Below are 14,818 nucleotides of genomic sequence, written 5' to 3'. Positions count from 1 at the left end.
TTGTATTCCCCCATTATTGGCTTTGTTGTTTGTCCATGTTTTTTGTGTTGAGGTTAAGAGCTATGTTGAGAAGTGAGAAATTAATTCACTAAATGATGGCTATTAAATTTCAGTCTTCCTATTTTTCAGGCAGCTGCTGATTTGGGATAGTGGTATGTTGTTTTGAATGTAGTGCATAGAGTCCTGGGTTCAAAACCTGCCATTGAAATGCATGATGGTAGCACATTTTATTCTAGCAACTTTACAAAATTATACAAGCAATGTTTAAAATGTGTCCCTGGTTTTTGACCTTTTGTCCCCCTCTACCCAAAAAAAAAATTAAATTGAAAATAAGTGCGAGACGCTGTGCAAGATGCCTATGACTTACACTACTGTCATTCTATTTATAGTGTGGGTGTGGAAGCAGACTTTTATGATGGAAAAGTTCTGAATTGGGCAATTTTGTCATTATTGATTCATGTGTTTTGTTTCATTGCCTACAGTACAGATTACTGGTAAAATGTTCAAACAATAAATTTAAAATGCGCTCTAACATGTGTGTTGTATTATACAAGGAATATAATTAAAGTCAGGAAGGTGTATAAAGAAAGAACACATGTAGGTTTCTTGTTTTGTGTGCAAGGGGCCAATGATTTGAAAACAGCCCAAAGGTAATCTTTATCCACCACTGGCCAGATGCATTTTCTTTGGATGTGGTGTGGGTTTCAGTGCTGTTTCAATGAATGTGAGTTTCAAGGGCAAAGTTTAATGTCAAGCCTATTTTCATTGTGAAGACAGTATTGCTTTGTTTACCAGATGTCTTTTAGTGTTTCTGCATTGTTGTGCTGTAAAATGTAAAAATAAAATTCAAATCATTGTAGAAGTAAAGCAGTATGCATACATTAGTGTTTATGGTAAATGGGGCAAAATAGCCAGGTAACAGGACACTGGAATGGCTGCAGGGGGACTCTGGTGCCATGTTTTGGTTGTCTGTTCTTCAATTTGCGTTCGAAAGTTGGTATCCCACGATTCCATTGGAGTGGGTGGGGTTACATAATTATGTATGCAAATTAGATGTTAATCAGCGTACAGATTTGTACCTATTTTTCATGGCCCTTGTCCAGATTTTTGATGTTTCCAGGTTGAGAGGTATGGTCCCTGGTTCTTTTGAGTTTCTGTTTTCATACCGGAAGAGCTCAAATTAAGCTGTTACTCAGTGCACAGCCATCTTGGAACTAACAAGAAAAAAAATGAAATTCAAAAATGTAAGGAAATAATTTTAATTTGTTACAGTTTTATATTTATTTGTGATATTTGATCTATATGGTGCACAAATCAAAAAAAATATTTAGCTCTGAAGTCAAGTTTTATGCCCTGTAATGTTTTACTGTTTACAGATTACAGCACAAGGCTTGTTGAAGAGAGAAGAATTTATCACTTTGCACAGCCTTCTGAAAAGGGAATTTAGGCCTCTGTCACGCCTCTTGATTCTTCTTGGGTGGAGCCATTGTCAGTCTCTGGAAGCAGTACAGACGTTACTGTGCACACTTCATAAGGATTTGGTACGTACATGACCCTGTGTAGATGTACAGCAGAGTTACTTTATGGAAAGTTCAGAATAAGGCGATGCTGTTGAGGTGTAAAGTCATAGGGAAGAAGGAAAGGGGAATATGGGTGTGGGTGCTCAGAGTCAAAAGATTCCATGTTTCTGATTAATGATGTGGACTGAAACTTTTATCCACAGGTCTGCCCAAGATAGATACTGCATGCAAATAATTTTTGAGAGATAGCAGTTTGAACATAAATTAAGCTTATTTATATCTGAGCATTTTAATGTTTTACTGCTGCCCTTATGTAGTCTTTCAACCCAACACCCCCCCCCCCCACCAGACTTAGCTTTGTGTTGATGAAGGGTACATGGTAGCCTCCCCTCTAGTACAGATGGCTGCCCTTATTCAGCAGTGTCTCAGTCAGGAAACTGATTTGACAACTGCTGCCAGCCTGTGTTAACATGTACAGCATGGGGAGGGGGAGGGGAGAGCCTTGGAAGAGTGTGTTCACTGCTTCACTGATCTAGGCAAGCACATACATTGAATTATGCTCCCCAGCTGGATTGTTTCACTGTTTTTGTCTCTGTGATCTTGACCTGATTTGCTGTTTGAGCAGCCAGAAATGGGCAGGAATCCTTGTTCTAGTTAGGAAAGTAAATGACCTGCTCTGGTCTAGTGGTACAAAGCTGACACTTTTTCTGGTGCCTGGATTTAACAGTGGGTAAAGGTCATTCTTTTAGCAACTTTAAGGAGGATTGAGTATCTTATGGCAGCTGTTTTTCTGCTGAGGTGAGCTAAGACTCAGATTCAGTATTGACTACCCAAAATTGAAAAGTTAAAACAATCTAGCCCGTTTGCACTCTCTATAGATAATGCAGGAGTGAGCCTTGCTCTATCTGGGAAAGCTGTATCATGGCTCAAGAAGACCAGCAATAGTGTTTTACGTTTTATTAAATTTTGTGCTCCACTGAAGCATTTAATGAAAATAGGACACTGGACATTAGAACCATCTAGGCTGTAGCCAGAGGTACATCCATCTGTTCCTCAAGATCACTAACTCCATTGGAAACACTGTGGTGGGTAGATTTAATTGATAACTTTCTTTTTTGTGAAATTCTTCTTATGTTCACTTGCAGCAACTTGAATTTCTGCTTCCTAACTGTTTATTGCAGGTACAAAACTCATTGGCCAAACTTAACTGTAGTGTGTTAATTTACTGTTGGTATTTCTTAGCCCATTTAAAAAGGTAGCCTGGTCAGATTACACTAATCAGTCAATGAAAGTACTCAGTAATGTTGACTCACCAGAGTTCTCATCCTTTGGTTCTTTTCAGTGGTTGTAATTCAGAACTGGAAAATTTGGTTGGTGAAAGATGTTCCCAGATTTTTGAAGCTGTTGTGATTTACTTCTTTTGCAGTGATGTAAATCTCTTGTTTGATGCTTTAAAGAAGTTGTCTCTGATCTTCTTTTGAGTACATTCAAACTAATTTCAAAAGAGAAGCTGCCTGGTGTACTTTTACCAGTGTCAGTCAGAGCTAAAAGTTCATTGTTTACGTTTGGCATAGATTACTTAAGATATAGCTAATTTGCAACAACAAAAACTGTGAAGAAAAGAAATGAAGCACATTTTTAGTCCTACTAGACCAAGCATTCTGTAGTATTTCTTAAATAATTTGTCTACTCCTAATTCATAATTAAGTAGTAATGGTAGAACGTTGCCGCCAAATGAGGCCTTCTATTAGTCTTCTTCTGTTTTTGTCACATTATGTGAAATCCCTTAAAGTGTTAGGATGCGCTCAACATGCAGGGTTGTGCAGTGTTGTGTAAACAAAATTCATATGATTGTGGTGTTGTAAGACTTGAACTACATGGCACTTTTAGAAACTGTAACATAGATTGCTAGATCAGGCTTTAACACAGCAGACAGACATGTTTGGAAATTGTTCACAAGACTAGTATGCAGTAGTATGGGAACTGGTTGTGGTGAATGCAGACTGCTTTGATTTAAAAATGTTTTAAAGGACATACAATGTTTACACTGTTGTAAGTGGAATTCTGAATGAAATACCAATAGATGTGGGCTCTGCAGCAAGTGTTGAAATAGGCTTTTGTACTTCGGCAGAGTACTTTACCATGGACCCAAGTCATTTGTTTTAGGCAGGAAGGTATAGGTGGACACAGAACTAATTAAATTCAAAGAATACCCCTTTTACCAACCTGATAAAACTGTGAAGGTTTAAAAGGTTACCATTGTTCTCTGTTGGGTATGAATGGGATCACGTGACTGCAGGAAATCCATGCACATCAAATTTCCTGAAATCTGTGATGTCTTTTTTCAACCTTCATTGATTCTTAGACTTTCTTTTTGGGAGAGTTACATATCTGACTAGGTTTTCCCTGCTTGTGCTTTATTGTTTCTTAAGCATTTGGAGAATAATTGCTTTCTCAGTTACACACTGTAATCATCTATTGAAGCTTGAATGCATTAGTGAACTGTTAATGCCAAAGGTGTTTTTCTTTATTTTGTCTTTTTTGTTACAGTGGTGATGCAGGCCATCCTGGCAATCACCTCAGCCTGTGCCATTCCCTTCTTTATGGTCTACTTAAGGGATGAGTGTTTGAGTGTTTGTGGTTTGTGGTGGGTGAGGTGTTCCTCCTCATATGGGGACTGAGTCAGTCATATTCACTCTTGACTATTTGTTTTTGGCACCTTGAGCTATAGAAGTTCTTCAAGAGTTCTGCCTTTCTTTCCGTTGTCTCCGTTTGTCTATCTATGTACAGAGAATGCAGTAGGAGTGGGTTGTACTTACTCTGCATCTCTGGGCTTCATCTTATGGCAGGAGTTGTAGTAGATTGCTAGCCTAGCACCACGTCTCACTCTGTTTGGGTCATTGACTACCAGGTCATCTTCCTTAATTGGCTTCCTGGTTCTCTGGCTGGGTGACCAGTAACACAGATATGAATGCCTTCCCTGCCTTTGTGCAAACAAGCCAAACCTGTACTTGACACTTACTGTAGACAAGCATAGTTGTAATTTTTCAGTATATTCTGTCATTACACTTTTCTTCTTCTTCTCAGCTTTTATTGTTTTAGGCTGCCTTTATACTGAGTGCACAAGGAGTATATTTTTGTTTTCTTTGTCTGTCAGTTAAACCAAGAGTTAACGCTAAGCTTTTAATGAGCTTCATTTTGTAGTCCTGAGTTTGATACCTTCAGTGTCTGCTTTATACCCACAATCATGCAGTTGCACCTTACCACCCATGAAATGAGGCAGTTGTATCTTGGGTTCCATAACTCCCTTTGCTTGCTGATCAGTACCACTCCATTTACTCAACTAGTCCTTCTGTTATGTATGGGTGAGATGTTTTCCCAGGGTACTGTCGTCCTGGAACCTCTCTGGATTTTCTTTAGTTCTGTATCCCCCCACCCCCACCCCTTGCCCTTTGATGGCAGACATGTTTGAACTGCAGGCTCAGTGCTGCCTGCTTGCTTTCACTTATGCCGATTCCAGCTTTACTGGCAAGGAATGTGCGCGTCATCTTTGCACCAGATCTTGTATCCTGATCTCCATAACACAGAGTACTTTAATGTGATGTCGTAGTCCCACACCATCACTCTTCCCCCAGGAAGCAGGCTTTGCCAACTTTGTTCCCATACCCCAAGTTGGCTTTTCCAAAAGCTAGACAGCTGATCGACTCCTAATTTTCCAGGTTGTAATTGGGTCTTCAGCCATGTATACCATAGGGTTGACAGTTTAGTGGACTTGTTTGTTAACAGATTAATAATGGGCTGCAAAATCTATTTTATTAATATTTTTGCAAAAGAGATAAAATATATAGACCGCTGATATTTGCATTTATTTTCTAAACATTTTATGTATATGTTTTAGAATTTTAAAGTAATCTTTCTGGCAGATTTCAAGAACTCTTTCACGTTTTATTGGGCTGTTGATAAGGTTTCCTAAATCGATGATGGTCTAAGTATTCTATGATTGATGCACCTTGTCTTGTATCTCTTACTCACAGCAGCAGTAGCCTTGATTCTCATTAACTAGCTGAGGATTCTAGAAATACTTAGGGGGGGGTGTTGCCTGTTTTGAATTGCACCCCTTTAACAGTGCTGCCTGAAGCTTTTTTACTGTGAATTAAGCCAAAAACATCCCAAACAAATGTGAGATCTGTTACTGTAAAATCAACATGAAATCTGTTGTTATAGAGGTGTTGCTGTAGGAACTGTTGAGACTTGCATCACAGAGGGGAAGAGCATTCAGCACAATAAACTTTTCTAACTTCATCCATCCCATAATGCAGAGCTTTCACTGGTTTCTCCATTTTTCCTTGCTTGTTGCATTCGTCGTCTATTTTACTGATAGAGCCTGCTAGGTAAGACATTTCCACTTTTAACACTTTCTCAAGTTATCACATTTGTTTTTATGAGCTTTTTGTCTGTTTTGTCATGTTTCAGTGTTTTTGGAGTCATTGCTGCTGTTATAGCTTCTGTTTCAAAATGTACCTGTGGGAAATAGGTACAACACTTAGATACTGTAAGTGCTTGATTTGCCTCAACTTCATTGATGTTGGCAGATGGAAGCGATGGTCTCTTAAGTTCATATGACTGAACGAGCTGTTTTGAAACCCATCTAGGAAGTTTTCTTGTTCTGGTATGCATTTTAACTCGCAGTAATACTCAACAAAGGTCTTTTTCTTAACTTAAAGAAATTAAGCCTGACCAACATGGGTATTGGAGTGAAACTTTTTGGAATTCTTTTACATTTTTTACTAGAAATCTAAGGTCATGAGAACCATCTCCTTGCAGTTTGTTGAAACAATTAGAATAAAGCAGAACACAATTAGGTTTAGCTTCCTTCTGTTGTCATTATAGAGACCACAACCTCATCTATTTAGATTTTTTTTTTTGTTTTTTTGTTCTGATCTAGCAGTTTCTCCTTGAACTTCCATTTCCGTGGCAAGGTTGCAAGCTCTTTTGCAAATTGATTGCAGCCATCTGTCTGTGACCATGAAGAGAATGGAAGGACAAAACCCATCCACAGAGGTCATATATCTATTTCTAGTTTTAACTCCTCAGGCATAGTTTACCCTAGCACTTCTTTGTCAGCTGTTTGCTCCTCTGATGTCAGCTCTTCAGTCATTTGTATCCCCAGAACAAGTGTCCCATTTCCTCATACTCTGTCTTGGAAATTTGTTTTTCTGAAGTCATTTTTCTGTGTAATTGTTTAACTGATGTTTGGTTTACTGGTATCCATTTACCTGATAACCTGCTTTGCAGCTGTTAGTATTTCTGCAGTTTATTGCAGATTCCCATGGCTGGAACATCCGTATATCGGACACATGTTCTTTAGATATCTCAAGTCCACTCTGCTTGCATTCATAAAATCTTGTCCCACGCCCTTTGTTACAATGAAAAAGGAAGTATTTGTAAACAGGATAACTCAAATCTAAGGTTGAATGTCGGCTATATAAGAAACTCATCTTTGCAATTTCAGGAATGTGTCTGAGGTCTCCCATCCATTATAAAGAACTTGCAATTCCTGAATATGAAATATTAATAAATGATAGGTTTAAATGTATACCTTTAGTAAAGACTTAAACCAGGACTGTACCGATTTCAGCTACCAACAGATAAGAAAAACAGGACTTCCAAGATCCTGCACACTAAGCAGCAGGTTGATTAGAGCTCTTGAAAATGGATACTCCGAAAGGAATGCTGCCCCAATACCTCTGGTCATAGTAAACAGACCAAAAAGATTGAGTTAAAAACAATCTTTATTATTTACAAAGACTCATGATCCACTACTGTTTAGCACACACAAGTTTAAAACTCAACATCTGCATGCACTTTAGTCCCAACTGCCTTCTGGACTTCATGAGAACGTAATTAATCATTATATATAAAAAGAATAATTAAGTCCTATGGTATGAATTGAACCAATGAAAATATTTCAGCAAGATAACCCCCTAACAAGCAAGTCAAGAAAAAAAATGTTGAATAATTATTAAATGCAAATACCAACAGTTTAAAAAGGTTTGTTAAAAATACTTGAATTAAAACATTAAATAAAGGCTTAACTTCCGCACACCCCTTGGGGAGAAAAAATATTAAACTAACCTTAACAATTAGATCATTCTTACAATGATCATAGTTTTTTAAATATATGTATTATGTATCAGTACACACACACACACACATATATATATATATATATATATATATATATATATATATATGCATGCATGTAGAAATTAATATGATTAATGTTATGGAAAAATATAAAATCCAGATATAATCATAATTTTTATGTCCTTAACTTAACAGACACTGTAGATATATAGTCATTAATACTGGGAAACACAGTGGCATTTAATTTTAATTGCCAGTACAATTCTCTGTACTCCGTTCTTTTCTCTCAGGCACCAGCCCCATGATCACATGGAATTATTTCCAGAATACCAAATGAAAGGGCAGTTTGAAAAACAGAGTAGCTAAGAGAGAGAGAGTATGTGCAGGCAACGTTACATGTTTTGCTATACCAAAAACATTGAATGGAACAGACTTTAATTTTTATCTAAGTGCAAACAAGCAACTGGAACAGTTTTCCCAGCAGGATTTGCTAATTGTGAAGGCACATCATTTATGTGCTCCAAATATGGCCTTGAGAAAACCACTGCAACCTTTAATTAGTGAAGATACAATCATACCAGCAGAAGAAGCTGCCCGTGACAAAACTGTGCAGAAGGAAAAAGTAGTAAAGATTAGGAACACAATATTGTTTGTAGAAAATGATTGTTCACTGTATATCGGGCAGAAGGGAAGAGAAGCAAGCTTAGCCTGGGGATGTCAGGTGTGAAATTCAAACTGCTGTAATAAACTGCCTTCAAAATATTTTTTTCATGGAGGTTCAAAGACATTTTGTATGCAGAATAGACCACACTTTTCAACTGTCCTAATCTTTGCAGAATGTCCAGAGTTTTGCTTCATAATCTGTTCCTCATAAAACTTGTGGTTTTCTGGCAAATCATTGAGGTTTGAAATTGCTAAATAATGACCAACATTTGACTTTCAGACTTCATATCTTTCTGAAAATTCATGCTAATGCAAAACCTGTTACCTTAGCAACTTTTAGTTCATAAGATCAGTAATTAAAATATGTCCATGATTTGGGGTCTTTTGTTTTCTTGAGATTTCTTGCCCTTGGAAGTTGAAAGGTATAGAGCAGGAAGAAATAAATTTACCCAACAAAGAGTGAGTTAACAAATAGAAGGTGAATCAACTTCTCAAGCTTCAGACAATAACAAAGTCCACAGAGAGATTGTCAATGAAACATTTTTCATAGTTCCAAAGTTAAATGATTGTTCTAGTCATCTCAAGCCTTTTTCTGTTGCTCAGTCAGGACACCTTGCACATGAACGAGAAAGCGGTGTTAGGAGGTTGACATGATCAGGAAGAAACCATCAACAATGTGAAATTAGTGAATAATTGAAGAACTGTAACTCATCAAACCTGTTGGATGCTGTTTAGACATACAAGCTGTGGAAGAGGTTGAAAAGGACTGGCTGTTTGCAGACAGTGTTTGATAGGATAACAACAATACTTTATTAATGTTTAGAAAAACAGTGAAGAAACAACTGTAAATGAAAGTTATAATATCTGTATAAAAATTCATAATATAAATTGTATGTTTTATTGTTGGGTATAGTATGCAGTGAGAGGTTTTTTAAATGTGAGGCGAAGGGAATTTTATCAGCAACTGTTTTATATTTGAATGCTTTTAAAGTAAGAAAGTACATTTTATGAAGTGTAATGTATCCAGGCGTTACACCATAGCAAGATGAGAAAAGTTAGAAAGAAGCAAGTTAAGGTAAATGTAATGTGATTGTGTGCTCCTGGAGGTGTAAAAGCATATTGGTTATATTATAGATAGAATTAAAAGATAATTTTACCTTGTTTTTATAGAGGTGTCTGTGTAGACTACAAGTCCTTAGATCAAGTTATAGACAAGTATTTTATGTGAATGGACTTGGAAAAAGAAAAAAAAAGATATAAAGGTGTGAAAATGGTAGCTCATTCTAGAACTTGCAAAGTTAACCGTCGTATCTGATGTTGTCCCTTTCATTTTTCCTCACTGATGAGTTGCAGATCTGACCCTCTGATTCAACTCAGACGCATTTTGAGGAGCAGTGAAAGAGGAGGTAGTTTGCACCACTGCAGTAGGATAGAATGGCAACACACCTTCAAGAAGTAAAGGACAATTACCTTGCTAATGATGCTAGTGATTTTGCTGGCCTTCAGGCTGTACTTCAGTGTCTCGCCCAGGTCCATTTGTGCTTCTCCCAACCTTGGAATAGTCTCACACTAACCTGCTCACCCTAAGGAAGATATTGAAGTCTATCACCTTGTGACTCACCTCAGTGTGTATGTGCTGACTTACTTCTGTTGATTACTTGTAATTCCATGCGGTGTTCGCTTTTGCAGCCTACAATGGACATGTTTTCTACTTAATTCTGTTTCCTTGTTAGCTTCCCACTGTGTTGTTCACAGTACTACAATTTAAAGGAAAAAAACAAAAAAAGATGCTCTCTTGACAGTAGCCTTTCGTTTGACACTCATGTTGCTAAAGTAGTTAGGAAAACCTTCTACATTGCCCACCTGATCATGAAGGGATTCACATCTAGATCAAGGGAGGTCATCGTCCCCCTGTACTCATCACTCATTAGACCTATGATTGAGTACAATGCCCCATTCGGAATGTATCTGACCCGACACCTGCAGCAGCTGGAAAGGCCCCAAAAGTTCCTCACCAAAAGGATAAAGGGTCTCAAAAATATGTCTTATGCTGCCCAACTGAAAGAACTCCAGCTCTATTCAGTCTCATACCGCTTGCTCAGAGGTGACCTGTGCCTGACATATAAGGCCATGTCAAACCCAGATTTGATGAATATGCTTCACCTCAAAAATCTAGATCCCTCAGAACCACAAGGGCGGAGACTTAAACCTTGACACGGTTATTAATAGAACGTGCTGGAGGGACAGATTCATCACCCAGAGACTCCCTATGCTGTGGAACAAAATCCCGGTACATGTGAGGCAGAGCACCCCGCTGGCCTTGTTCAAGAGGAATCTTGACCAATGGATGGGAGATCGCAGATATACCCCAAGGATTACTTCAGTGTCACTGCTTGACAGAGGCACAGCAAAATAATAGGCATAGTTTTATTCAAACTAAAGGGGTGGCGAAAGCCAAATAACTATGGGCTAGGCTTATAAATGCCCTTGGGCAGATAGCCTAGTATGAACCTATGACACTTTTCCCTTATTCTAACTATCTTCCTATATATTGCCACTAGTTGGCACTATAAGCCCTTTTATTTCTCTACTGTGAAATGACACTGAGAACCACATTTCCCTACAAATCGCTAGATGTTGATACCTGTTTACCCGTAGTAGCTGCTGTTGTACTCCACTTACCTAACACAGTAGACCTTCAGTCTACTGTTTTGAACCAACCACTAAGCAAGCCAACTGCTCTACGCATTTCCTTTGCAGACTGTGTAGCTGATTGTTCCTTACACTTCAATATTCCCCTTTCTCTGGCTCCATTACCATATCCCCTTACTTTCCCTTACTTCACCTCCTCCCTTCCTATTTCTACTTCCTCCACCTAGTCTACCTGAGGTGCCATTTTTAAATTACTCTGCCCTGTCCCGTTCACTACTGCTGTAGGCTGCATATGCGCTCATCGGTAAGTCCAATGTGAATTGTTTGTTCCTGCCTATTTTGCTGTATTTTTCATGTGATTTGCTTTTAGATGGTTAATAGAGCTTTCCAGTCATTATTGACTGCTTTATTGTGCTTGTTCCATATGCTATGGTTAGGTTATATATGCTTCCTCGCAAACACATGTATACCTGCCATAGAATACTGGTGGATGTTTTTTTACCCTGAATGCTGTATTGTGACCTTCAGGTACCAAGTGGCCAGCCGTATGCCCAGTTGCTTATCACCATAGCTCACATAAATTTGCCTCTTGTCCATGTTTGAGGCCTCAGTAATGGTTGGGTAATAAACCAACCTTGGACTATTACAGTACTCAGCTCTTCCCCACTTAAATTGCCACGATATAGCTTAATGAGTGGTGGCAGACTACACTTGTATACAACACAGTGTAGCCGTACTAGTGTAAACCTCGTTACAAAATAAGCTAACAAAGGGCGGTAAAATGCTGCGGAGGTCTGCATTCTATCCTCGGCACTGTAATTGGACCTGCCATCTCCTACAGTTGGCTTCAAGCTGATTCCTCTGCTATTGTGGTATTACCCAGTCATGGCTCTCTACTAAAATTGTGGTTCTCCCACTTAAACCGGTACACCGTAGTTTTGCTTAACAATATACCGTTTTTTTTTTCTGCAAGCAGGTTTATAACATAAAATTGCAATTGTTCTCAATGTGAGCAGAATGTGATTTTAAGTGCTCGCTAGATCTCGGACAGTGCTTGGGTTATTGTCGCACATCTATAGTCCTTATTTATGCCTTGATTGTGTTTATTGCAAGTATTTTTTGTCATACTGACCTCTGCTACATTAGTTGTTTGCCATTGTCTGTTTTTTCTGATGATAATTCTGCTGAAACAACAGTAATTTCTGTAGTTTTCCTGCATATCACCGTACTGTAAATTGTGCATGTCCTATTATCTGTATTCTGCTTAGGCTTTGCCTTTGTGATAATACTTGTGCTCCTCTGCTCCTTTCCCCTTGTACCACTCCACTACTAACAGCCTCCATACTGCTCTACATTTCGTTTTCCCTCTTCCTTTTTTATCTTCGATCTTCTGACTGTGTACCTACTCTCCCTCCTGTCCTAGTTTTTGGTCTCAGTTACCTCTTGCTACATTTCCATTCATCTTGTCTCCTCTTTTTCAGCTCGCTCAGGTCCATTTGTGCTTCTCCAACCTTGGAATAGTTGCCCTCTAACCTGCTCAGCCTAAGGAAGATATTGAAGTCTATCACCTTCTGACTCACCTCATTGTGTATGTGCTTACTTATTTCTGTTGATTACTTGTAATTCCATGCGGTATTCATGTTTACAGCCTTCAATGAACATGTTTCTACTTAATTCTGTCTCCCTGTTAGCTTCCCACTATGTTGTTCACAGTACTAAAATTTAAAGCAAGGAAACAAAAAAAAAAAAAGCTCTCTTGACACTTTTCCCTTATTCTAACTAACTTCCTATATATTCCCACTGGGTGGCACTATAAGCCATTTTATTTCTCTACTGTGAAACGACACTGAGAACCACATTCCCCTACAAATCTCTAGATGTTAATACCTGTTTACCCGTAGTAGCTCCTGTTGTACTCCACTTACCTGACACAGTAGGAACCCATAGACTTTCAGTCTACTGTTTTGAACCAACCACCAAGCAAGCCAACTGCTCTACGCATTTCCTTTGCAGACTGGGTAGCTGATTGTTCCTTACACTTCAGTATTCCCCTTTCTCTGGCTCTACCCGCTCTGTTCGCCCTGCGGGCTCACTTCACTCCCCTACCCTGCCCCTAATTCCCACCCACCTCCAATACCTCTACATTTATACCTCTCTAATCCACTCTCATATTACAGCTCCCTATCAGCATCTGCCCCTCCCCTTCACTCATCACCATATCCACCTTTTCTGTATATTCTAGCCCCTCCCACTCCAACTACTAAACACATCCCTTCACTCCATAACACGTTTCTCTACAAAACCACACTTTAACCTCTTTCCCTACACATCTGCCTACTTTCTACTCCTAAACATCCCCCTCTTTTAATTTAACCTACATCTGTCATGCAAACAAAGCCTTCATATATTCTACTGTCTTCTCCAATCTCTCCTTCTCTTCTACCTACTCTACCTCACTAATTTCCCCCAATTCAATTATTCTCCTCCCCTACACACTACATCAATATACATCAAAAAAGAGTACCCCTCCATAGCTCTAATCTCACCTCATCTCTGCAACCATAATAAATCTCTCCTCTTTAAAAGGAAACTCTTCCTTTCTCCTAGTAGACCTCTTCCCATACCCTTCAGGTTAGACTCCATAGGCTCTAAAAACCTAAGCTATATAACCCCTTAGAACACAAATACCTTTCTTTACTTTACTCTAAACTAATCTCCCTATTCCTCTGTGGTGGTATACACCCTAACCCAGGACCATCTCAAAACTTCTCCTCTAAACCAAACATAAAATTGTCACCCCCTCCCTTCAAATCCCTTTTCTTTGCTACAATTAATGTCAGAAGCCTTTGTAATAAAATACCTGATTTTCATGCCTGGATCCTCCGCAACAAACCTGACATTCTCTCTGGCTCAGAAACCTGGCTAAAGCCACATATAAAAGACACAGAAATAACACCTCCCAACTATAAACTCATAAGAAATGATAGATCCCAAAAGAAAGGTGGTGGAGTAGCCCTACTTTTCTCCTTCTCCCCTTAACAGTAACACCCTATACTAAACCCATACCCCAATTTGCCACTGCTGAGCTAAACTTGGCCCTTCTAAAAATGAACAGCAATAAAAGTTTGTGCATTGCAACCCTGTGCATACCACCAGGCAATAATATCCCAATTCTGGAGGATATTCTCTCCTGGTTTACCACCAACATAAATAATGAAACAATAATCCTAGGTGATGTGAATATTAACTGGTCATTCATTCATTCATCAACCCCCACTGAAAGTATTAACCTGGATCAATTCACACAGCTAATCAAAACTCCCACTAGACCAGATAAGGATAATTCCAAAGGTAGCATAATCGACTGGATACTAGTCTCCCATCCTAACAGATTTTCTAAAAGTTGCACTCTTCCTGAATCTATTAGCGACAATCTCCCTGCCTTTGCATACTGTTCCCCTTCTTCCCTGCTCCTACAGCACAAATATATCACAACCCGCACCTTAAACTCCAACTCTCAAACCTTCTCCACTGCCTTAACGCACACAAACTGGAACCCTCTAAAGTTCCTTCCCTTGGACGCCACAGTCTCACACTTTAATACAGATGTTAAGTTGTCAATCTCACCTTCATTCTTGCTGGATGGGTTCGGAGCCGATCCTTGGCTCCGACTCGGCACTTGCTTTAGCTTAGGAACTCCTTTTACCAGCTCGAGGCAACCCTATATCCCATGATGCAAGGCGGAACTACCCCAGATCTCGTTTGCCGCTTAGCGAAAGAGGTCTCCTTTACCAGCAGAGGTAAGTGAATTTCTTGTAAAAGAAAGAGAAGCTTAG

At 39.0% G+C, this 14,818-nt stretch overlaps 1 protein-coding gene across 2 annotated transcripts in view; it reads left to right on the top strand.

Annotated features, from left to right (window-relative positions):
- ZFYVE26 (zinc finger FYVE-type containing 26) overlaps nucleotides 1–14,818 on the top strand; it is a 3,506,023-nt gene that overhangs the window by 671,126 nt on the left and 2,820,079 nt on the right. For both annotated transcript variants that reach the window (XM_044074068.1, XM_044074069.1), the window contains one exon: nucleotides 1,377–1,541. In XM_044074068.1, coding sequence (XP_043930003.1) covers nucleotides 1,377–1,541 — 165 coding nt within the window. The remainder of the gene's footprint in view (nucleotides 1–1,376; nucleotides 1,542–14,818) is intronic.

This window comes from Protopterus annectens, chromosome 6.part0 (assembly GCF_019279795.1).
Source record: "Protopterus annectens isolate FY-2018-M chromosome 6.part0, PAN1.0, whole genome shotgun sequence".
In the NCBI taxonomy this organism is placed as follows: Eukaryota; Metazoa; Chordata; order Ceratodontiformes; family Protopteridae; genus Protopterus; species Protopterus annectens.
This window is presented reverse-complemented; position numbering and strand designations above follow the sequence as displayed.